This window comes from Accipiter gentilis, chromosome 30 (genome assembly GCF_929443795.1).
Source record: "Accipiter gentilis chromosome 30, bAccGen1.1, whole genome shotgun sequence".
NCBI lineage: Eukaryota > Metazoa > Chordata > Aves > Accipitriformes > Accipitridae > Astur > Astur gentilis.
The window spans coordinates 3909460-3934700 of NC_064909.1; the positions used below are offsets into that span (position 1 = coordinate 3909460).

A 25241-nucleotide genomic window follows, 5' to 3' on the forward strand; every position below is an offset into this window, starting at 1 on the left:
TCCACTGTGCTGTCCAGTGTAGCACAAAAAATGCACAGACTTGTTTTAAACTCAGGCAGCAGTAGGGCATAAAACTCCCATCTTCAGCTACCCTCTCCAAGAGAAGGGGATGTAAAATCCACTCTGTATCACTGAAATCTTCTGATTGCATTAAGCAAGGTCTTGGCTCAAGGCCAGGTCCCAGCTGTCCCTGTAGTGATAATGACCGCCCTTCCTTGGGGTGCTGAGCACTGGCAGAATCTAGCCAGTCTATTTTCACACACGCACACATGTAAATTGTCTGAACGCGGTGGTGTTAATGCTTCTGGGATGACAAACAAAACCTATAGATCTCTCATCAACAGCAAGCTCCATGCAGAATGTGGTTTATTTTCAGAAAAGCCCAGAGGTAAAAAAAATAATAATCTCCTGGTACAGTTTGTCTGATGCTTTGTTTTTGAGTGTCCTTGATGCATAACAGCATGCTATCATCTCTAAAGATTAAAAACAATCCCTTCTTATTGCTCTGCTGGGCATTTTCAAAGAAATTCATGCACAGATGAAAACAGATAAAACCAATGCCCAATGGCTCTGCAGAGATCCTGGGCCTCTAGTTTCAGGTAGTCTGGAGACAATTTTAAACAAACATGGACCTCTTAAATCCTTGGCTACAGCTCCGGTGAGGACATGTTGCCAAAACTTCAGTAGCTTTAATGGGGTGAGGCTGGTTGAGGATTTTCAATATCATCTCCATTTTGTGGCTTTTACAGTATAACTTAAATGTAGAGCTTATCACGTGCAATACTGGATTTTCACTATTTTTTTAAACTGGAGCTTCAAGTAAAATAATAACACCTTTGTTCAGGCTTGGTTTAAACAAAAATTCAGAGTAGCTAGGTTGGTTTTCATGATGTTAAGGTCTGGGTTTTTTGATGGACTAAGGCATGGGTGGAGAAAGCCACCCTCCTATCTATCATCAATGCAGGACTGGGGCCGAAAATGACAGAATTAAATGCAGTATAAACTGAGCGAGCCTCAGGCACTGAGGAAGGAACAGTTCAGCTTGCTTCAGTTAACATATCTTTTGCTTTTACCCACTTGGCTTTATTGTTCAGAGGATCTGGCCCAGTATGAGAATGAAAACCCTCCCCCAACCCTTTCTGCTTCCAGTCTTTGCTGCTGGCTAGCTCTGATGGACAGCTGCAGGAGTTTCTTAAGAAGAAATTTATGTGACACTACTGCACTTAAGAAAGTCTGAAAGTAGGCTTTTTTCTTTTTCTTCACTCCTGCTTAAGTACTAGCTTTGCTCAGGCTGAAAAATACTCTGCAAAGGTATACCTGAGGGTTTGGTTTTTAAGGCTGGGCAAACTCGTTCACAAAATCACTTGCAAGGCAAAGTAACTCCAGAACGAGCATAAGATGCTTGCACCAAACACATGATGCAAGTGTTGATTTAGGGGTGCTGATGGTATGGAGGACAACAGGGAAAACATTGAATACAAAACTATGCTCTGTTGCTGATAAACAGCCCCACAATGCAGAGTATTGCAATGCATAGGAAGGAAGCCACAGCAGGCCACGTTCAGATTGTACCTGCTGCAGTTTCATTCAATTTTTTAAAAATCCCTCTTTTATTCTTAAATTAACTTTATGTCTGCTATGCATTGCCCATCTGCTTTACTGCAGTTGAAGTTTGCTTGCTCTTAAGTCTGTATGCTGGCTGGGTGTTGAAACTGCCCTCAAGTTTTCGGCCACTAGTATCTAAAAAAATCCTCACATGGCCCTCCCCCACCCTCTTTAAGGCATTAAGACTTGTTGCTTATCAAATACTTTGTCCTTGTTAACCTTGGCCATCCCCTATCCTTTGTTGGGAGGCCAGGGCTGCTGACCACAACTGCTGTTAGTTGGTTACTTGTGGTGTAAGAGCACTAGCAGCAGCACTCGAGATGTACAATATCGCAGAAACCCAGTTGCTTTCAAGGCCTTCTTTGCCTGTTCTCCTTCGGATGGGGATTACTGGAAGCACAGCGACTTGGTTTGGGATAGTTAGTTCTATCTCTTCCCTGGTTTACATCTTGAAGTGCTGATTTCTCAATATCCTGGAGGAGCTGTGGAAGCATCAGGTTCTTGTGTTGCATGCAGTAAGTGAGGAACAGTAATGTCCACGCACAGTTACTTAGGCTTGTCAAAGCTGTATGTAGCGGTGCTAGCCACCTGGGGAAGGGGGTGGCATCCACACATACACAGGTGCTTCCCTAGCCCCCTTCCTTGAGAACAACAAATCCTATCTAACATCTGAAGCCAAGGTAGTGTTAAAGGTACAGTATAGGTTTTTCCCCCTTGCCCCAAGCACTGGGATATGCTGCCATAGATACCTAAAAGCCATTATAATTCCTTTTAATTTGAAAGGTTTCACTTTTCACCATCAGCTCTGTGGCATCTCAGTAAGGGAAGTCTCTTCTAAAGGGAGCTCTCCTCTAATAGGAAAGAAAGAAAAACAGAGAAACAGTCCCTCTGGTTCTTCTCAAACTGTGACAGGCTCTACGACCACTGAGATGGAAAAAGTTTGCAAGTCATCTAGTTCAAAGTATGCAAAAATAGCAGGTCTGCACTTCCAACAAGGCTGCTCTTCTGTCCCTGTTTGATGCCAGCTTGTGAGAGTGAAACTGAGTAGTGCAAGACTATCAAGATTTAATCCACCTACAGTATTTCAGTTGTATGAATTTGATTTGAAAGGATTTGTGCTACATGTATATATCATGACTTGTCATAGCTGCCTGCATTGACTCTGCATTATGTGAGCATTCTTATTCCAGAGACTAGCTACACTGATAAAATCACTTAGTACAGCTGACCAAACTAAAAATAAATTTATAAAAAATAGGCTGCCTTTTGGCTCAAGGATCTCACATACATGCCATTTTTACTTTGTGATGCTGCTATTTTTGATGCTGCTATTTTATATTTGCTGCTTTGGGGAAGCTGATTTCAAACAATGGGTTACTTTCAAACCATTTCCTTTGATTGTTCTTCATTCATTACTCAAAGTAAGAGATTACTTAAAAATGGTATATGCTTCCAGTCTGTCTGATTTGCTGTGTCAGCCAGCAAATAATACATAATAGAGAATTTCTAAGAGAACGCAAAATCTAAGAGCTGAGAAAGTCTTCCAACCACTGGTGAATATGGTGATATTCAAAGAAAAATAATTAAAGCTGCAGAAATGGGAAATTAACACTTAAATAATTATTTATCATTAGTGAAAAGCAGTTCTGAACTTTCAGGGTTGCTTGTTTGACCTATTTGTGGTATTCTAGGAACAACAGCAAGGAATCCTAAAGTGAGGGTTTCTGCTCCTGAAGCCTGGAAATTTCTAGGGCTTGTGGGTTTTATCAGTCTCTCTCTACATTTATTTACTTTTCTTGCTTTCAAGGCAAGACACTTTTCAGGCAAACAGGATACCAAATGGTCCATGAACCTGGTGCCTACGATACTGCAGGCAATTTTGCTTTTAATGTGGATGAAATATGTGCAGAATCTCTTACTCTCACTGAAGTCACAAGGAGAACTGGTATCTGCTTGTACTGGAGAAGCCTGTCCTGAACTATCCTCATGCATGTAATCTCAGTTTGGAAAAAATTTAAATGCTGTGGGGTTTGGCTATATGTTAACAAGTCTATAAGCTCTCCTACAAAATCAAGCTTTAAACCTCACAATGCAGTACGGGTTCATACATGACTTTAGAAATGCTTTACTATGGCATTTGTTTAATTTGACCTAGCTTCATTTGTCAGTTTTAGTCACTCCTGTGCTCTGCTGAGCTGCAAGTGACAGCCTCAAAGAGAAAATACCACTGCCTGCCAATCTGGCTCAAAAATTACTATAACTAGAAGTGCAGAAATTCTAGAGATTTTGTTTAGATGCAAGGGGATAATACTGCTTTCTTATTAAAAAACATACAATCCCATAGAAGTGCCAAACTTGCTCGCCATTAGCTGCTTTGGGGAACGCTGCCCCAGGGAATATTTACAGAAGGATGAAGCTAACCTTTCTCCCTGTTTAAAAAAATAAATCACAATCTCAGAGCTGCTTGAGAATTTATTTTAAATGCAATTCATAGTTCATCCTTCGCTACCAATTAGGTTTGGCCAGGTTGGTATGTTATGCGTAAATGTGCTGCACAAGTGCTGTATTTCAGCTGTACGCTGCCTCTTTAGTGCTGGTTCATGTCATGTTCAATGCAGGTGTTAAGGTCTGCAATACATAGATTGGCTTAACAGGTTGCAGAGAAGGGGGAGCTGTTGCTTCTAACACAAGTAGAGACAGAGACCACAAGGATAAGTTTACACTGAACGGCAATGGTGTTTGCCGTGCTAATAAATGGAGTAGCAGCTTTTCATGACTGCCAGGGTTAACAGCCCCAGATACACGAGAGCCAAAGCACAGGTAGTGGTTTCTCAGTGGCTCTCCATTTCGGGTATCCTGCATTGCCCTCACTCAGCCTCCTGCTCTACTCACTTCAGGATCACTAACTGCTTACAAACAAGGCTTCACTCTTTCAACAAATTAGACTCCACCTGCCCTGGTCTGGCTAGTTCTGCAAGGAAAGTCCTCCTGAGAATCTGGTTTTTCATTTTCTTACTCCACTTTACCCTGGGGCACAGCCCACTTACCAAATGGCACTTGGGGACCTGTCCCCTTTCCAAAGCACCAGATCCCAACCAGAAGAGATTGCTCAAGGGGCAAAGGAGATGCTTGTTCCATCTAGTGTTTCATAACCAAATTTGAGCCTGTTAAACCAGCTGACATTACATTTTTTGTAGCTCGGAGGTAGACAAATGTGTGTGTGTACACGCATACACATGCGTTTACTTCCCTGCTGTAGGCCACAGAGGATGCCAGAACCCTTCCAGCAGCTTGCCTGTTTACATACAATCACTGAAAGCACAGAATCATGAGGTCACACAAGGGTCCCTCCCACCAAAGGTGCCTTACTCCAACAGCTTTCCAATGACTAGTGATTTCCCAATGGGCCTCACTTTATCAAATTTCTCTGCTTTTGTTCATCTTGCCTTGGGCAATACCATACCTTACTGTCTACAATGCAGAAAAAAACCCTGAACACTGTGTGGCTTTCTGTACAAAGGGCACTGTGGGTTACTGAAAAATTCAGTGTTGATACCAAAATCTCAGTGTAGCTCAGAGATGGTAGCTCTGTATTTTATTTAAGCATTGACCAAACATAATCTTTTACTTATTCTGAGTGTAAAAGTCTTACTTGCTGTAAGTGATCATTATGTGCGATTTGCCTCCAGCCCTTAATGATGCAGGTCTTTCTTGTTATTTCAGTGCCCAGTCTCCCTGGAGCTTTAAGAGGAACTGCATTTGCTGAACAGTGACATCTTTCACCTGGGATGGAATAACCCCATGAAACTGCTCAGGCTGGATGCCAACTGGGAACAAGCCCCTCTGCAGAAAAGGACTTGGTGATGCTGGTGAACAACTGAGCACGAGTCAGCAGGGCACCCATGCAGTGCTGAAGGGTAATGGCGTACTGTGCTGCATTAGGTAGTGCATCACAGCAGACTGAGATTAATTATTTCCTTCTATTTGCATAGATCTGGAGTGCTGTCACTAGTTTTGGGTTCCCCAGTACCAGAAAGACAATTACAAACTGCAGAAGGATAGGCAGAGGGCCACCGAGATGGCTGGAGGGACCATGATATTATGAAGAGTCAGAGAGGAGCATTTATTCAGCCTCTCCCTCTCCAGGCTAAGGAGGTATCCGATTGCCACCTCCAGCTACCTAAGGGGTGACTGGGAAAAAGACAGGACTAAACTTTTCTCTGAGGTGCTCAGTTGCAACAGCAAGGGAAATTCTGGTTGATCTGCTATTAAGAAAAAATTCTTTGTAAGGGGTGGCGCAGCATCAGAACACGGGCCCAGGGAGGTAATGGAATATCCGTCCTTGGAAGTGCTCAGTGCTCAGCTGGACACAGCCCTGAGGAACCTGCTCTGTACTTGAAGTTGCCCTGCTGTGAGCAGGAGGTGGGACCAGATGACCTCCAGAGGAAAAGTCCTTTCTCACCTAAATTCTTCGATGATTCTAACGTGCCTCATGACATGTGTGCTAAGATATTAAGCACACTTAATATATCATCACTGGTGTCAGGTATCATCAACACTTTCATCAGCTGGAACACTGCCAAACTGACTCAAATACTGTACATCTTTTCTAAATGCAATTAAAGAGGCACATGGCAGTTTCTCTGTATCTCAGTTAGCCTTGTACCGTGCATGTTGACATTCCAAATTAGCTGACCTGGAGGCCTGTTCCCCACTCAATTCAGAGCTTATATTGAGCTTGCCTGGTTTGCTGTAAAATTTACTGAGGCTCATAAAGTAAGGCCCTCCTTCAGACTCACATTAACCACGATTTGGATTTGGGGGGAATCAAAGCAAAGCTCACACAGTACAAACCTAATGAATCAAACCCTGAAAGATTAACGTTCTCGAATAAAGCAGCAAACCTCACAGACAACTCCACAGAACTGCCTCTTCTTCTATTGCTTTGCTCTTAGGATGTCAGAGGAGCAGCGGACAGTGACATCTCTCGCACATTGGCATCTATTTTTGTAATGCTAAGTGCTAGCTCTTATCACCCCTGTAATCCTGTTTGGGAAGGTCTGCTACAGCATTTTACATTCTTATCTTTGTTTAGTCAATGCTGGCAAATAAAAGCATAAACAAATATCTCCACTGTACAGCTTGGCTGAGATGCTGCCATTTGTGTTCCAGTTTATTCTTATTTGCAGTCTCTTATGCTGGTGACAATCTTGGAAAGCAGATACAGCCCAGTAAGTGATGCAACTGTAAAAATGATGTTTTTATGAGCCTACTCTTTGTATTAAAATGAATGCTGAACAGGTGAACACAAGCAATGAGAGAACTGGGCTAAATATGAAAACATCAATGCAGTAATTTCTCTGGAACAAGTCAATGTAATTTCACCTCATTTCCTGCCTTAGGCATAACTCAGCTGCCTCACGTGACTAATTGAAAGAGGTATGTGATCTGTACAAACATAGGCACCCACTTTAATTGCACAGTCTCCCTCTATCTTCAGGAGAAGAACAGAGGCAGACTCTTCCACAAGGCAATGCAGAGCAGGAGCCTAACAAAAGGCGCTCCGCACCAACCTTGGAGAAGTTCTTCCCTCCAGGCAACAGGTGGAGAGAGTGACCAACTCATCTACCTAAGCTGAAGGCTGAGAATTAGGCAATGTGAATTTTCACCTACAACTTAAAAGCACTTAAAATGGAATTGCCACCTCAGACTCTCAGAGGCAAAGAGGAAGTATAAAAGCCCATTGTTTTATTTCTTACAAAGCTGATGGCTATTAAGCAAAGCATGACAAAAATTACTACCCACCCAACTTCCAAAAATACTCCTAATGAGGACTGATTTAGGCAAACATTATATCCGACAATGCCAGTGAATTGCAGGACTCCAGAGACCAACTGCAAGACAGAGATGCTCAAGCCTGTTTCTGATTAAGCAGTTCCCAGTTCGCATGCTGCGCCCAACGACTGTCTCCCCTCTGTGCTCTTCCTGATAGAAGAAAGGCTCTGCTAACTACACTGGTCATAAATCTCCCCACTGAAAGGTGATTAGCTTGAAAATTTCCTGTTGTTCTGTCAGGAATCCATACAGAAGAGTTGCAAATCCATTAAATTACATCTTGCAGATATGTATCTATGGAGAATACATGGCATTTGGTGATATATGGAAACTACCGTGTTATACCTTCAGACAGTTTATATGAGTACCTCTTTCCAAATTAACATTCTTGCCATCTGATTCTCATTAGACTCACTCAACTGTTCTACTAATCCTATATTTTTCCTCCCATGGGATTAACATTGATTTTTTTTTTGTTGCGCACACACAGGAAGGTCATACTGTTTCCTTGAGGGTGGATTCATTCAATAAGGAACTATGCTATTAAACCTGACTTGGCATTATTGTCAATAGAGCTGAGCTGCCACAGTGCTTCTTATTTTTAAGAGAATTTCAATGCAACTCTCCTGAGCTACATCCATCATTCCACTCCATGATACACACAAGCCACCTTTAAAAATACGTATAATACATATAAAAAATGGAGGTCAGGGCTGTGTTCCAGGGAAGCCCTACTAACATTCAAACTCCACCTCTAATTAAAAAATAATAAAACTCAAAGTAATTACAAAATTATTCTGTGAATAGAAGTTCTTCAACGGAAAAGGGAAATAGGAAAGCGGGACAGCAGCTGGGCCTGCAAGACATTTTTAGCTGGACACTCTGGGTTTCAGGTCACATGTGAGGATAGTATGAATTCAGTCACTGGTGGTCTGGGCAGGGCAGCCTGCATGCCTGAATTGGCAAGCACTGTTTTGAGTTTGGTTAAGTCCTACTTACAGGGACCTTCAGGGCTGCCCCTTCCCTCCCTTGTAAATTGATCAAGCTCCAGTATCAGAGGGGTTGGATTGTTCTTCCCACATCTCATCCTGGAAGGCTGCTCCAGAACCCTGCACCAGCGGCCAGGAACCCTCTTCAATCTCCAGCACCAATCTATAGCAATCCTTTAGTTGATGCAGCTTTTCTCTCGCCACAGCATTCACTATTTGTTTCCACACATACCTGCAGAGAGCAAATGCATCCCTTCCCAGGCCTTGTTTTGCTACCCTGACAAGTCAAGCTCTTTCTTGCCTATCCCTCACTATCACAGGCAGTTTGGTTTTTTTTTTTCCCCTGCTCTTTTTCTAGCTGGGGCTTCTCTCTCTTGAGCAGTCCGGCAAAAACATAGGCAAAAGTCACATTAGGAATATTAAACAGCAGCTCATTGATAGACTGGAGTTTTATAGAAGCATGAGGAAGAACAAGAGGAAAGGTGCAAGAGGACTGTTTTCAACACATAAAAAATGCACAAGTTTAGATGTCACAAAGGACAAACAGGAAACCGCTAATAAATTCCTGCCTCAGAAGTTGAATTTTCCCAAGGGCTGAGTTGTGCCTCCCCATTTCTTAGTCCTGGATTGTTTGTTCTGTTGTTTTCAGACACTCCTTCAACAGCACTGGAACAAGCTTCTGACCTAAGTGCACCTTCAGATTCTTTGTAGTGAATTTTACCTTTCTTGGATAAAATAGCAAATGAATAGCACTGAAAGAGCCTTCTGGGGCAAATCAAGGTTGGGTTCATCTCCTGCAGAAATCTACAAGGCAGAGAGGGGCAGAAAAGGAAGAAACAACCTGTTGAATGGCTAATGGAAGAGAAAAGAAGTGATTTAAACTGTCTCTGACTGGTCAATGCTTTACCTTGGTATTTTGAAGTAAGCAGCAGTCTATGCTTTTTGCTGTCTCTTCTATGTCCCTTCCAATTATTTCCCCACCCCTTCTCTCTTATACACCTATATATACACACCTATACATCACCATTTGCCTGTTCTCCAAATGTATTGGGGAAATGCAGTTCGTTGAACAGAAAAAAATTTTGAGAAAAATTGTTAACAGCATATAGGGATTTCTCCACATTGAGAGAAAACTTATGGGGTAGGCTAAACTGTTTAAAAGTTTTGTACTATCAGAGTAGCCCCAAAATACCCTGCTGGAGACTAGAACTTAGCAAATTCACCCTTCCAGTGTTTTCTTGTACACTCCGTATTAGGTAGATCTAAGAGAGTCCAAGAGTCTGTAGCTCTCCAAGCTCCACCACAGAAGACATCACTGGTCTTCCTTTGGGTTGCTAGAATCTCCTGTTGACTGTTACTATTACTTACTTCATTTCTTAAGAAAGAAAGAAAAAGAAAAAGGCAGTTTGTTCAAGGTTGCTCCATTTTTTGAAAGGCTTGTAATGACTGTCTACTCGAATGCTTTTTCTACCTTTAGGTCTGTCATCTCTCTTAAAAATCCAACCCCCATCTCACCAGGGGAAACTGCAGAACCGTACTGGTACAAAGATGTTCTGCTTGCACTGAATTTGCAGAGCAGAAGGATACATTCACTGTCAGAGAAAGGAAGCACCCTCCCCCCTGCCCCACAAAAAGCTATTTTTTGCAGGCGTTGTCATGTGTTATCTCCAGGAAGAGAAGAGGGCTGTGCTAGAAAGCCATCAGATTCACATTTGCTTCTGTTTTACTCTGTCCTTCACAGGACTGCTGTAACAATTTTTCAATACAACGAAAGGCAAGGCACAACACACAGGCAAGGCAGACTCCTCTAATGAAAACAAATCCTTGCGAGAGTAATACTTCACAGATCTGCCTCCTTAATCCCACTCCCACTGCAATAATGTTTTCATCACTACTTACATTTAGGGACATAAGGTTACTCAGAGCTGTAAAGCACATCATTTGTGCTGAACAGTCGCAGTACTTTGCACAAAATAATTTGTGGTCCAAAAGCCCAGATGAATGAAGCACCATAGGAATCAAGACATATAATTAGAATAAATAAGATTTTGCACTTAGAGAGCACCTGTCATCTGAAAGTATGTACAGATATTAATTAAGCTCCACAAACCCCAGATGAAGTAGATTAGTAACTTCATCCCTGTTTTACAGAGGTTTAGATTAATGTGCGACACATAATCACTGCTGAAAGTGCAGCGGAGCTCGCTGAACCAGGGATGGCAAGAGCCATGCTCCACCTCCTCTCCAGCCCTCTTCGGTGAATTGCCTTCAATGGAAAATGACTGAGTTGCAGTTCTTTGCTCCCTGGAAGAGGAAGGACCCACCCTGTTGCACAACAGTAGCAAAGCCCAAGCCAGAAGCGTTCTGACAAACACCATGAAACGGTGCTTAGTTTGGGAAGAGAAACCAGGACCTCTCGCTCTCTCATACTTTTGCTTCAGGTGCTCTATCTCACTCTTTCTAAAAAGCCAAGAGATCGCCTCTGTGTCAGCATCCCCCAAACAGTCCTAATAACATGGCTCATTGCTTCTCAGGTTTGGAGGAAATGGCATACGTAATATCTTAAGTACTTTAACCTGCAATGTTCGTTTTTATTTTTCTATTTCTACACATTTTACTGTATTATAACTCAGAAGCCACACTGACCTAGGATCACACAGGCACAATGTAATTAAAAATTTTAGTCAATACATACATCAAAACCTTAAAATAACACTCTCTTGAAGCAGGTTTTACATACAGAAATTCTGGATAATAAATATAAATAATAAACACATCTGATACCATTAAAAATATTTAAAGTAATGAACTCAATCTACATATGTATTTAAGAAAAAAACCAACTATAAAAATAGTGTTACTAGTAAAGCTTCAATTGTGTGTCAAAGAACAGTTATAAATTAATTTTGCTGTCATTATCTACTGAAATTCAAGTTCTTATGACAGCAATTTCTCAAAGATTCCCTTTACGTATTTGTTTAAGTAGCAGCTAATGTGCTAATGAAAAATATTCTCAGTATCACAACTGTCCACTTAATCAAAATCACCCAGTTCCTAACTCTGCTTACCAGCTTTGGCAAAACAAGAGCAAGGGGAACATCAAATACAGCTAGGAAGAAATAACTTCAGAACAGATAAAAACAGGTCGCTCATTGTGTCTCTGGATACAATTATCCACCACTTAGGACAAATGCACAGTTGTCCTAACTACAGGGGAATGCATTTTAACTGTGTTGTTCAATTCTCTGTATACAAATATAAAAAACTGAGCAAGAAACGTCACCAGAAAATGTAAACAGAGCATGGCATACTTATCTACAAAATAGCAAACAAAGTGGATAAACTACAGACATAAAGCAGCTCCTTAGATGATAAATAACTCTATTAATGTGAAAACTATGCTCTTTTGTTCCCACATTTAAGCACAGAAAGCATTCTAACTTCAGCTTTCAAGGTAAAAATGCTTTTAATTAGGATCTTAGCTACCTTACAAGACATACATACCTTGGTATGATGGAGCTATGATAATTTACCCATGCTGAGACTCTGCCCTACGATTTATATGATTACTTCATGGCAGCATGAAACAAATCCCCAAGGAAGCAACACATGTCATCCTTGAAAATATTAAGCAATCAAGCCATGTTTTTATTATGTGAATGGATGCCTTCAAAAACAAGGATGCATGCACCATACTGTGAGGTAAAATGAAATAAATGAACAGAAATAATTCATTTCCATGTTCTAATCAGTGGAAACTGTAGTCTTCAAATGATCCTGTTACCAAATGCGAGTCTGGAGACAATAGGTTGACTCTTCTACTAAAATGAACATGAAATTGCATCCTAAGTACACAATAAAGGCCAAATTAAACAGTTCAAGACTCTTTGTAAAGACTCTTTCTTTTTATTCAGCCCTTGCATCCCACTGAACAATTAAGAGCAGAAGATTTAAACAAAACATCACATAGTTTTTAAATGCTCAGATCTCATCAAAAGCAGTGTACTTATCTTAGGCAAAAGGAACATAATCTATAAAAACCCCTGTTCGCAATCAAGCTCTTCAGCTTCTAGCATTACCAGCAGAGAGAAATTGGTGCTCCACTGGCTAAAAGGATGTCTCTGCCAAGCAGAATGAAGAATATATATCAAAGACTAGAACTGCATTGTTCCTGGCTGTGTTGTATTTGCAGACTGGGACACTGACATCTCTGCAAGGACGTGAGACAACACTGTTACATTCCGTGCTGCTATTATAAATCACCATGCCTTCATTAGAGATGCTGACCGTTCAGAAAAAAATCTAGCCCCTACAGGCACAAGGAAATGTAAACATATCTGTGGTAACAAGATCAGGTTAATACAAAACATTTGAAATAGAATGTTGTATTTGTATGAAAATGTATACAGGTAATAATTATAAGAGTAGAAGACCACAGGACAGTGAGGTTTTTTTAACACTGAGTCTACAACACTGCCTTTGAAGCTAAGCTGATTTTTTTATAAGTGCATTATTTGCTCTAGCCTTCTCATCGTAAAAAGAACTGTAAGGAGTTTAGAGAGAGGCAACAGCAATAATGAAAGGAATGAGACTGGTTCAGTGATAGATGTCTATAAAATCAATAATGGGAGGGAGGGTGAATAACAATCAGTGGTGTGTTATGTCTTCCGAAGTAAGAACAAGGTGCATCAGTGTGGCTAGGAAGAGCTGCATCAAGAACATACAAAATCTGGCAGTTCTTTGTACAGCAGAAAGCAGACCTGCGGGTCTCCTTGCCAAAGGGTACTATGAATGCTGAAAGCTAACACGGGCTCAAGACAAGTTCATGAAGTAGAAATCCACTGCGAATTACTAAGCAAGTAGAATCTACATCTACTTCAGGATGTCCATGAGCTAAGTCATAACTTCAGAAGTACCATAATATGCCTGCCCTGCTCTCATTCTTTCCTAGGCACTTCCTTATGCTGCTATTGGAGAAAAGGACTCGTTGAACCTCTGGTCTGACACAGTACAGTCATGCCAATGTTACATCTAGTATCTACTTGCAGAAAATATTCCTGGTATTAGCTTCTGATTCACTTTGGGGGGGATGACTGGATGGAAAGCAGCTTTGCAGAAAAGGACCTGGTAGACAACAAGATGGCCATGAGCCAGCAATATGCCCTTGCAGCAAAGGCAGCTAACGGTATCCTGGGCTCCATTAGGAGGAGTGTTGCCAGAAGGTTGAGGCAGGTGATCCTTCCCCTCTACTGAGCACAGGTGAGGCCACACCTGGAGTACTGTGTCCAGTTCTGGCTTCCCCAGTACAAGGAGGACATGAACATACTGGAGAGAGTCCAGCAAAGGGCCACTGAGATCATTAAGGGACTGGAGCATCTGTCATACAAGGAGAAGCCTAGAGAGCTGGGACTGTTTAGCCTGTAGAAGAGAAGTCTCAGGCAGGACCTTTTCAATATGGTTAAATATCTGACGGCAAGGTGTAAAGAAGACGGAGCCAGACTCTTCTCAGTGGTATCCAGTGACTGGATGGGCACAAACTGAAACACAAGGAACTCAATTTAAAAATGAGAAAAAGTTTTAGTTATTTGTAAGGGTGATCAAACACTGGAAGAGGTCGCCCAGAGAGGTTGTGGAGTGTTCATCCTTGGAGATATTCAAACCCCAGCTGGATACAGTCCTGGTACCCTGCTCTGGCTGAATCTGCTTGAGCAGGTGGTTGGACTACACGATCTCCCAAGAACCCTTCCAACCTCAACCATTCTGTGCTTCTACTATGTGGCTGATACCTCCCAAACTGCATCTACCACAGGAATTTCTCCAAAAAATAACCAGGCCTTCCTGGGGAAAGGCCAAAATCTACACTAATCTCAGAAAACAAGGGTCACAAAACAGCCTGCAGTCAATTTGTTGGCCCAGCTTAGGCGACTTAAACTTGGGTGAGTGGGAAGCTTGTTTTTCCAACTTCGGTTGGTGTGTACTATATGACTGTAAAGCCCCTTCTGCATGGCTGCCGATCTCATGTTTTGTGGTGCAGATGACAGTCTCTCTAAGAAAAAGCAGAATTCTCATGATAAGAACAACCAGTGTTACCTGTATATTCTATTTGACTTGATTATGGAACAAATCAAATACATTTTCACTAGGTTATGTTTTCCACCCATTTATGTGGTCACAGCAGAACACAGAAATACATTATGAAGACTGCTTTCCATTTTAACCTTCACAAAAACTCATCAAAGAAAACCCAATATGTATTTCACTTTGTCTTGCTATCAAGCATAGGGATGATGCAGTGCAGACAGCTACATGGCATTCTGATAACAACCTTATCATCCTTGCCCCAGCCTTCAAGAGAAGTGAGGAGTCATTACAATCTTCCACTGCAATCACTGAGACTCAAGGATGAGTCAAGCGAATTTTTTTTCTTTGTTTTGATGGTATTTTTTTTGTTGTTTTCATTAAATCTGGCACAGTGACAGAGATAAGGGTGCCCATTTCTTTCCCTTTTAAATACATGATTCTCTTCTTCCCTGAACTAAAACATGTTGAGAATTGCTCTAACTCAACAAAGTGCTATGAGATGCATGCTGGGCAGGAGTCTTCTGAGTATCTCAGTATGTTTTTAGTTTATCTTGTGATAGTACATACGGAGCTTTAGGACTCAAATCCAACATGCTGGCATTGATTTTCTCCTCCTCTGAATCAAAAGGGAGAATGGTACTGAATGCACTGTGGCTGGGAACTAGCAAATTTCAATGTCTTTCTCTAGTGACATACAGGTAGGTGGATTTGTATTATCGCTTTACAAGGAGGTGTCATCTGCCCCGGCTTATGTTATATTTTCTGACTGGGTTAGGCACGCGTCAGTTTTGTTATCACCGTCCCAAAGCTGTGTGTATCATGATGTTATATAACCAGATTTGGTACATAATGAAAGAAGTAAGCCATAGTTATTTGGTTTAGAAATGTGCTGTCAGAGATTAGCATCTGGCATGGCTGACTAGTCACAGTGTTAAGACAAGGTGATATAGGCTAAGCTCTTGTTTCTGGACCAGTGAAGATATGTACTCAGTGCAAACTCCATCAGCCCCCCCGGGAGGTAGAAGTGCTCTATGATCTTTGCAAGCGAGCCCCAGAAAGAGCCTGTGAAAGGGAAGAAGAAAAGAACAGGGCTGTTCTAGTAAAGGGCAGGAAGACAGAAACATGAGAGAACCAGAAGTAGTGTGGGAAAAAAAACCCTAGCAAGTCCTATTTCCTAAAGAGAGCTGTGGTCTTACAGTATGTACAGTTTCTACAGGCCAAGCCAAGCTAATTGTTTCTGACAGCAAACAGTTGTTCAACCAAAGGAGTAGCTCCACACCTCACCAGGAGTACTTTGGTACAGAAGTATGATCCCAATAGCCCCAAATATTGATTCTATGTGTTTTTTCCAAATGAAAACAGAACTCCTCAACAAATGCGCTTCCTTAGATTAGGTATTAGCCAGTAATATTTACTTTGTAAAGGCCGTTGGTGGATTCTCAATACAGGCTTAAGGATCCTGTGGCATCACTTACAAACTGCAAGTGCTAGCAAGAAGCAGCACAAAACTATGTGGTATTTTCAATGTGCCTGTGGTTTCCTATCCACAGTATCAGACACCAAGTGCCAACAGCCCCTGCGATGCAGCGGAGCGTGCTACCCACCTCAACAGATGCACTCAGCACTGCAGTCCTGCTGTACAGTGCTGCTCTTCCATGCAGCAATGTGCTTTATATGTAAAGCACGCTGATTTGACAGCTATTGTAAACACCCTACAGTCCCAGTAAAACACAGCCATTTTCAGCTACCCAGAGAAAGAGCTTGCATTTATTATGGTGGTGACTCTATCCTGTGTAAAAGTGAAGTTATTGACACCCGATGGACTCATTTATTGCTAGATCTGTGCCCTTCATTTAAAGCCAGCAACACTCTTCAGGTTGGAATTTTCCAAATATAGCTCTGACAACCCAGTTCTGAGAGCCCAGGGGAAGAGACATGACTACTGTGATAATTGATGCTGATACACCAGGGAGAATCGGCACTGTCTACAGTAGAGTTTTCCCTTACAGTCGACTAGGTCAGTTGGATCGCAATTGCACTAAGTCAAACAGTAATTCTCATAACCAGACCCTCTTTCCTTAAATTATTACACATCCACAACAGTATTACTACAGTGGAAAAACTATGTGCTCAAATGTTTGGGGAAACTAGCACTGAAACAGCATGTGTGAATTTAATTTCAGCTGCCTGCATGTGTCTTGCATAGTTTCAAGCCACTTGGAACTAGCTGATAATCTAGTTTGGCCTCTTGCATAATCCAAGACATAGATTTCCCTCCGGTAGGGGACTGAACATACTATGCTCAAGACCTTGTATTTTTAATAATGGTACAGCTTGGCTAATACATACATTTCAGAAAGGCATCCAGTCTTCTTCTGATGGCCTCAAGGAGATGCAGAATTTACCACTTGTTACATTATATCCTCAGTTGCATAAACCCAGTCTTAAGTTCTCCATGGGGACACTGTCTCATTCAGTACACAGGACAAAATCACTTAGCTAGCAGCTGTTCAATATTTTATTTTTGCCCTTTTTATTTGATGCATAGCCCTAGAAGCCTTGTTTACTGCACATTATTACAGCCCTGTTCTGAAGGCAGAATGATTAATTTCTTTACAGGCTTTTCTGTAGTGCTTATGAGATGCTTCTAACTTGTTATGTGCAATTTCCTAGCTTTTAGAAAAGCATACGAAGGAATGCCATTATGTGGCATCCTGTAACTACTGCCATGATTTATATCAGCAGGAATAGACCAGACCTTTGCTATCTTAGCTAACAGGTGTAAGCCACAGGCTGCCAGCATAGCCAAGCTAAAGGAGAAGAGGCATGTGCTTAAGCAAGTGATTTTCACTGATACCTGCTGGCACCAGGATGGGAAGATACAGAATTTTAAGGAGACTGAAGGCTATGGAGTGGAAGTACTTTTACAGATTCACACTCCTTTATCTCTCTCATAAGACCAACCCCTTTGATTCATCCTTTCCAACATGCCCACCCCGCAACCCAAGTGTCTCTGCCTGGTTCCTTAACCCAGTCTCATTCTTCTTACCTATCCAGTCTTATCCAGTGTTACCTATCTTATCTTATTTTCTATCTGTCTTTATTTCTCTCACTTTGTTATTGAGTTTACCTTTCCTCTTCCCTGCTTGCTTATGGTTGGAGTCTCTGCCCTCAAATTCCCCATCTCACTGTCTCCTTCACCTCTCCTAAATTTTACTTCCATCTCTTGACTAAGAGATTACAGAGCTTACTGGGAATGAGCATTCATAGGCTACTCGGAGGTTTCAGAAATACCCATTTACTAAGCATGTATAAAATGTGTTTTTTAAAGGTTATAACTAGGATAACCTAGGAGGGATTTTCTTAGGGATGGCAAAAAGCATGTTCGTTCATATGTTACAAAGACTACCCATTCCTGACAAAACCCGGAGACACTAAAGCACAGTAAAGAAGATGTCACAGAAGCCTTTGAAGTCTCTTCTTTAGCCTCATTTTCAGACCATGTTGGGTGACACTTTCCAAAGTAAACTGGGCCAGAGCAGATATGCATCTCAGAAAGTTTTATTCCAAATGCCTATAGTTTCAGATAATGGCAAGCAACTGAAACGGGAAGACACAGTATGTGGTTCTGCCCATAAAATAGGACAAAAATGAAAGCTGTTAGTATCATGTTGGCATCTAACTTGATGGCTGCTTTGATACCAGTGACTTGTCTGAAATCATGACACTGAAAAAACAATGTCATTCTATTTTGCCAGGTTTTTACCAACTGATTTTGTAAAGGTTGGATCACAGCAACAAAGTAATATTATTGCTCCATATAAGCCTGATATGTGCATAGCTGTTTTGTAACCTTCTCCTGACACATGCACCAGCTCTTCATTTGCTGGTTTTGCACTGAACATTCATTATTACCAAGTATCTCACCCCTTGCCTGTAGGTTCTACTATTTTTTTCTCAGTTACAGCTTCACTTTTTGTTTCTTCTCTTGTGCACTGATACCCCTTCAGTTTTGGAGTTGCCTGCAAACCTCATCAGGACCAAATTTATACCAGGAAATACAAATCTGCTAGCAAAGACACAAAGCGGTCACATGGATATAGAATTCCTGTAAAAATTAAATTAGTCAAGAAAGATTTCTAAAATCCCAGAGAGACCTAGTAAGGGCAATGTTAGCAAGATACATCATTGATGAAATACGATTAACTGTTCTGATTTCGTAAGAGAAGTAGGTTTTGGTCTTCCACAAAGCTCCCTGTATTATTATTATTATTAAGCTCTAGGCCCTGTGTCTGCAAATAAGTTTGTTTTGGGGATGCTGCAGCAGCAAAAATACTTGCTGGATAGGAATGTTACCAAAAACCCCATAAATGCAGAGTCGCTACCCCTACACAAGGTTCAAGCTAAGCCACAGTTTAAGACAACATCATTAATTTTATTGTAAACTCATACTTTATCTTGATTTGAGTAGACATAAGATTCCAGCCCAAGGTTTACACCCCACCCCCCCCCCCCCCCCCCCCCCGTATATCTATACTCTATAGTTACTTAGTTCAAATTTTTGAAACATCAGAGGACTGCTTATTAGAAATGCGTAACAGTTAGTAGGAAAAGCAACAAAGCAGTGAATTGACTTCCAAAACTATCAGCCTTTGTCAATTAAAATATTTAACTTTGACACAAGTCCTAATTAGTTAAAAACATTCAATCCAGTCTTAAGATAGAGGTTTATGCTACCCAATTTATTCTTGGAACAGTCAATTGCTCTCAGGATTAGGAAGACAATGGCATCCAGAGCAAGCATGAGCCCTCTCCCCTCTTATTACAGTTAATCAGGAACATAAATACTATAATGGAGCTGAGCCCCTGCAAACTCACCAGGCTGTGCATAATTTCCACTCCAGCTGGATTCACTGTGAGTGCTTCATCATACAATTGCCTAGCCTCCTCCAAATTGCCTTTCATCTCTGCAAGCTTCCCACGCATGTACAGTACAGCATGAGACGTGGGGAAAAGACTAGCTGCCTCCTGGATACAAAAGCTTGCTTCTTTGAGATGCTGTTGTTCCATGAAGAGTTCAGCTAAAAAAAAACAACAACAAAAAAAAAACAAAACAAACACAAACACCAAAAAACACCCTACCATTAGTTGAAATAAGTCAGGGACCTTTCTTCACATTAATTATACATCATCTCCCCTAAGCATATTAAAACATGAGGCTATGATTCTGCACACTGCTTACTACTATGGTTACTGCTTATTATCACAAGTGGATTCACTGAATGGATCTTTTTTCAATGCTAAGGGCTCTATGCAGTTGTTCATGGACATCTTTAGGTGTTGTCCTGACAGAGGACGGCCTTAAGGATTCCTCAATCAGGAATGTAAACAGTGCTGAACGGAGCCCTAAGGAAGCAGGACTGGTAGCCACTTGGAGCCATCATATGTATTTCCAAATAATCTGGGGAAATAAAGAACAGAATAGGCCGTCACTGTGTACTGAGAACTTTAAATGTGTCAGAGTAATAAGATACATCTGACTGAGCTGGACATCAGGTAACTTACTTAAAAGAGTACTTCCACATTTTAAAAGATGATTGAAAATGTTTCGCTCTGCTTATTTGTCTAGTTTATGAGATGGCTGTCTCTTAACTTTTCAGAGACTATTAAAGCCAAAAGGCTTTTATCATAGAGACTTATTTATATTGTGTATTCACACATTTACTTCCTTATACATACTCTACAGAAAAACAAAAGAGAGCTCTTGGAAGAGATGCTCAGTTGTTTACTTTCTTCAGATATCAGCAGCTATTTTAGTGGTTTTCTTAGGAAAAAAAAAAGAGCATACTAATGTGCTTGACTGTCAATTTGTTAATCAAATAATTTCTCATGTTAAACAAATTTTGTAACATATCTCATGGTTAATCTTGAACATTTCTTAGGATTTGGACTAGATCTTCATTGGACTAGATGATCATTGTAGGTTCCTTCCGAGTCTATTCTAATTTTAGATTTATTATGCATTAAATCCTTGCAAAATGCTTCAAGAGCGATACTCAATTTTCACTGCCACACGTAACTGAAAAGTGAAACTGTGTTTTTAGAGAGATGTATGCCTGTAGGTGTATAAAATAATTCTCTTTCTTCATACAGCAGCCGTTGCTCTTTGGTCCATAACCTGCTTGTGTTCTACACGTTATCACTGCAAAAGCTCAAAGTCTCTCTCTTTTTTTTTTAAACTGATGTGGTAATGCAGTTAAGTATTGACAGTTCAAGAGTCCAATTTGAAATGCCTAAATCAGGCTCCAGATTTAGATAAATCTTTCTGAAATTAGACACAACCTTAAATGCCCTGACTTTTAAAGGTAGTGAATATTCTCAGGAAGTCTCTGTGAGGGGGGAAATTAGCCTAAAAATTCCTCCTAAATAGCTCTGAAACTCTGCCAGTTTCAAAATACTGGGAGACCCAGATGACTGGGGGGACTTGGCATACTGACATGAAGCTTGCTGCATAGAAGTGAGCAGAAGAGCATCTCAAAGGCAGTCCTGCCTGACCATGAAAAAGCTCCTCCTTGGCCTATGTGACATGAGACTGGGACCACAAATAGCACTTCTACTGGCACACTGTAAATGATTGTGTACTGAAATGATAGCATGGCTGAACACCCTTCCACTTCTGAAGTAGTCCTTCTAGAAGAAGGGTGAGACATCATTGAGAAAGTGCTCGAATATTTCTTAGCCATCCCTAGGTTGTGCTACAGATAAATGTCATTCTGCAAGGCTGTCAACATGAGCAAAACATTAGTTTCTTGGTAAGAGCTATACTCTTAAAGAGTGACTCATATACATTTCTCTCTGGTTAATTATTATAAAATCTCAGCATGCATCCCTTCCCTTGGCTCTAAGAGGCTGCAGCTATCTATAATAAGAGAAAGCAAGGCCATGTACCTTGTCAAGCTGAGTACGTACACACCCTTATTCAAAAGTTTGTGGGAGGACAATATTTTACTTGCACTTCCCAAGGAACAGAGCATTTTCCTGCCAAGTGCTGCGTAGCAGCTGACTGCGGTGCAAGTGGCAATGATGAGGATGGGGATGTGCAAAGTGACAATTCACAGCCTGAAGATAAACACTTAATTTGCAAAGGTAGCACAAACTTAGCAGCACAAAAGAAGGGGTGAAATCCTGGCACTGTTTGAAGTCAGCAGAAGTTCTGGATACTGCCATATTAAAACCTCTATTAGCAACTAACAGCATAATGTGACTTGTTTCACTTCAGAAAAGAATTGGGAGCAAGGGGGTTTAGATGTGAAATCATGCACAGCCAGTGTTTCAGTGCATACAAAACGGAGAGTACTTACTCTTTCTTTCAATGGTGCTTGTAAATCTTCTTCAGTAATAACAATTATTTAGAGGAAGTGCAGCAACACAGAATCTAAATAAGATCTACAAATTTTATGGTATGGTAATGTAGCATATTAAAGTTCAGTCCACTTCTTTGCAGGCGCAATAGTAAATAAAAAATGATTTAATGGTGTGGGAGGCCTAATTTGCATAAAAAAGAATGAGAGAGGTGCCTTTGGGTTACGAAAGAAAAGGAGTGCACCCATCCAGCTAAAAATAGACATTAAGGGAAATAGTTTAGGCCTGCATTAAAATGTGCTCTCTGTAAACTCATTTTTCACTTCTATTACATACTTATTTTATTTACAGATTAACAAGACTCCCTTATGCAACGTGGAATAAAAAAAAAACAGCTAGAGGAAGAAATCAAATCCAAAAAACAAGGATACATTAAATTTATCATGGTAGAACTACTGCCTCCTCAATGGTACTGAAAGTACTGAAACACCTGCCTTTGCATTACCTGCGTAGCAGCTTCCTGTCCACTGGATTATCCAGCATTATCTCCTTATATCACCTAATCATGCTGTAAATAAACATCTGATGAAATTAGCAGCCCTTGCAAGAAAGTTCTGTTATACAGATGTGGCACCCAATTCCACTCCAAAGCAGAGGGTATCTCCTTAGCCTCACACAGGTACAGAAGACCTGTAATTCTTGCCCTGTGAAAGGTTCAATGCTTCAGGGAAACCTTTTATGAACCTCCAACTATTGGACTACATCATTCTTAGTACTGACACCCTTCGCAGCTTTGAATCTAAAGGCCATGTTTGCAAGTTTCCTTGCTCTCTCTCACTTAATACTATCTTCATAAAAACTTAAACAAATTTACATTCTGTTTTGAACTAAGTACTACCAAAAGCTCTCTGAATGCTACTGAGCAAAGAGAGATCATCCTGGATATACCACCTCCTCTATTAGCCTCTCTGGAGTAATGCTAGAAACTGAGTGTGAACGATTATTAGGAAATATTTCCGCATTGTTACCTGTAGGTACAGGCTGAGACAGCGCACTGCATGGATGGGCAAAGACAGGATGAATTGTGCACTGTTTCCTTTCATTCACTAATTGAAACTTGAGCCTGCACCCACTGAGACAACGAGCAGCTATCCAACTGACTCCAAGGTCCAGCCTAGCATGATTCATTTCTTTCTCATTTCTACCTTATGCTTCCCAGCTGTGCTCTCTTGCAGTACTGTCCAGCCTACTCTGCTGTTCTTCAAAATACCTGTTGTCTCCTCTTGTGGCTATGGCCTCCTTTGTCTTGACTTGCAACTAGACTTCCACTGATACACCAGTCTTAATGCTGGGCCAGTCTCTGAGAGCAGCACACATCTCCACTCAGATTATCATTAGCTCCTGACATGAGCTCCTAGTTCTCCCAGCTGTTTCTGCTAGCATATAAGCTCATCTACAGTGAAGATCCTTAATCAAGTGAGAATTTTGAGAAGCTTATCATCTGCTTGCTCTCCAAAGACCAGTAACAAATGCACAGACCAAGAGCACTTCCCAGAAAACGGACAAAGCCAGGCCTCCTACAGTCAGGCTCCTTTTTTGTCTCCAAGATAAATAATTTGACAGAGCTCTGCTAGGGAGTCCATCAGAGGGGTAACAACAGTGTAATCTAGCCATGTCTGCATCACAGTGCTAGTCTGAGGAACAGAGTTGCTTGCCATCACCTTGGACACTAACTCTGTTCCCCATTTCCTAAGTGTTTCAAAGCAGTGTCAAGAGTGATTGTGCTTGTCACCATAGAAGCAGCAACAACTGCAATTCTAGCCAAAAAATCAAACAGATTTGAAATGTATTTCTGCAATGTGAACAACCCAAGAGTTAAAAATTCATTCCTTGCAAATCACATTTGGTGTCACCCAAGACAGAGCACTTAACTCCCACAAGTAGACTGCTCCACATCACTCAGCTGTGTGTGCCCGCCAGTTCTAAAGCACTTGTCTACTCTTGTCCACCCCAAAAATGCTACTGCATAGGGACATGGCCAGCACAATGCAGCCAGATGCCCAGCAGGATGGTACGGTGGAGAACAGCCCTTCACACTTTAAGAAGGTGAGAGTACCTGTGAGGATGTGTAGGGAGGTGATTTCTGATCCACATCATCTGCCTTCAGGAGCTATTAATGCTTGTTACTGCAGCAGCCCTTAGCCAGCTGGAAAGACCCACTCCTCTGAGACAGCTCGGCCTTCAGCAGTGAATACAGAGCTATTACTGTGACAAAGCGTGTCATTGCGTTGTGCCCCCCTTCCTTTCTGGCAGGTGATGTTTAGTCATTGTTCCATGTTATGACACCACCCTGCACGCAGTAGCTTGACAATTCATGGGCAGATTAGATGGAAGGTTCCTCAAGCCATATCCTGACTGCAATAATTTCACTTGATGCAAGCCTTTGATACAGAAATGAAGAATAGAAACTGCCATGTGTTCCCATCCACCTGAGCTCAGCCACTTGCTCTTCTGAATGAGGCAACAGATTTACATCCTTAGAAGCTGCCCTTGCATGGTAGTTAACTGGAGTCCAGGGACCCTCTTTAAATTTCCAGGCTTTGGGTCTCAGAGGGGCTGAAATGGCCACTAAGCTGCTTTATTTACAAATGCAGCATTAGAGTGAAAGCTTCTGGAAGACACAGAACTACCACAAGCCACCTTCTACACTAAATGGCACACTCAAAACATTACCTGAAATACTACAAGACAGCTGGTTCCTTTATGTGAAGTGGGGCCCCGCTCACTAGTGAGGAAACAGCTCTTTCCCAGCTGGGAGAAGCAAGCCACCATCTTTAGGCAGTAAGACCACCACTGATACGGGTGACATAAAAATGCTTCTGTTGGAAAGGCACCTTTTGGGTTTTCTTGTACCCTCTCACAAAACATGTATTACTGGCTATAGTCAAAGAAAGGACTTCTAAGTCTTCATATTCCAGCCCAGTCAAGTATAAATTCGTATCGTCTGTCTCTGGTATGAATACATGCCCTGCTTCCTTCTTCATGACTGTGTACACATTATCACTTGCCCAAAACTTACTGAGCAGCTGAGGAAATGCTAGTGTCCTGGTTTCAGCTGGGATAGAGTTAACTGTCTTCCTAGTAGCTGGTACAGTGCTGTGTTTTGAGTTCAGCATGCGAAGAATGTTGATAACACTGATGTTTGCAGTTGTTGCTCAGTAGTGTTTAGACTCAAGTCAAGGATTTTTCAGCTTCTCATGCCCAGCCAGGGCACAAGACGTTGGCACAGGACACAGCCATGACAGCTGACCCAAACTGGCCAACGGTGTATTCCATACCATGGGACGTCCCATCTAGTATAGGAACTGG

The 25241-nt window shown here is 41.4% G+C and overlaps 1 protein-coding gene across 6 annotated transcripts in view; it reads right to left on the reverse strand.

Moving 5' to 3' along the window:
- Positions 1-25241, reverse strand: part of TTC7A (tetratricopeptide repeat domain 7A) — a 182317-nt gene that overhangs the window by 17072 nt on the left and 140004 nt on the right. For 4 of the 6 annotated variants that reach the window (XM_049833714.1, XM_049833713.1, XM_049833712.1 and 1 more), the window contains one exon: positions 19389-19591. The exons of 1 other annotated variant lie outside the window; for it this stretch is intronic. In XM_049833714.1, the coding sequence (XP_049689671.1) occupies positions 19389-19591 (203 nt within the window). Of the gene's footprint in view, positions 1-10535; positions 10794-19388; positions 19592-25241 lie in introns of those variants that run through there. One more of the 6 variants, XM_049833716.1, reaches the window with a different exon arrangement.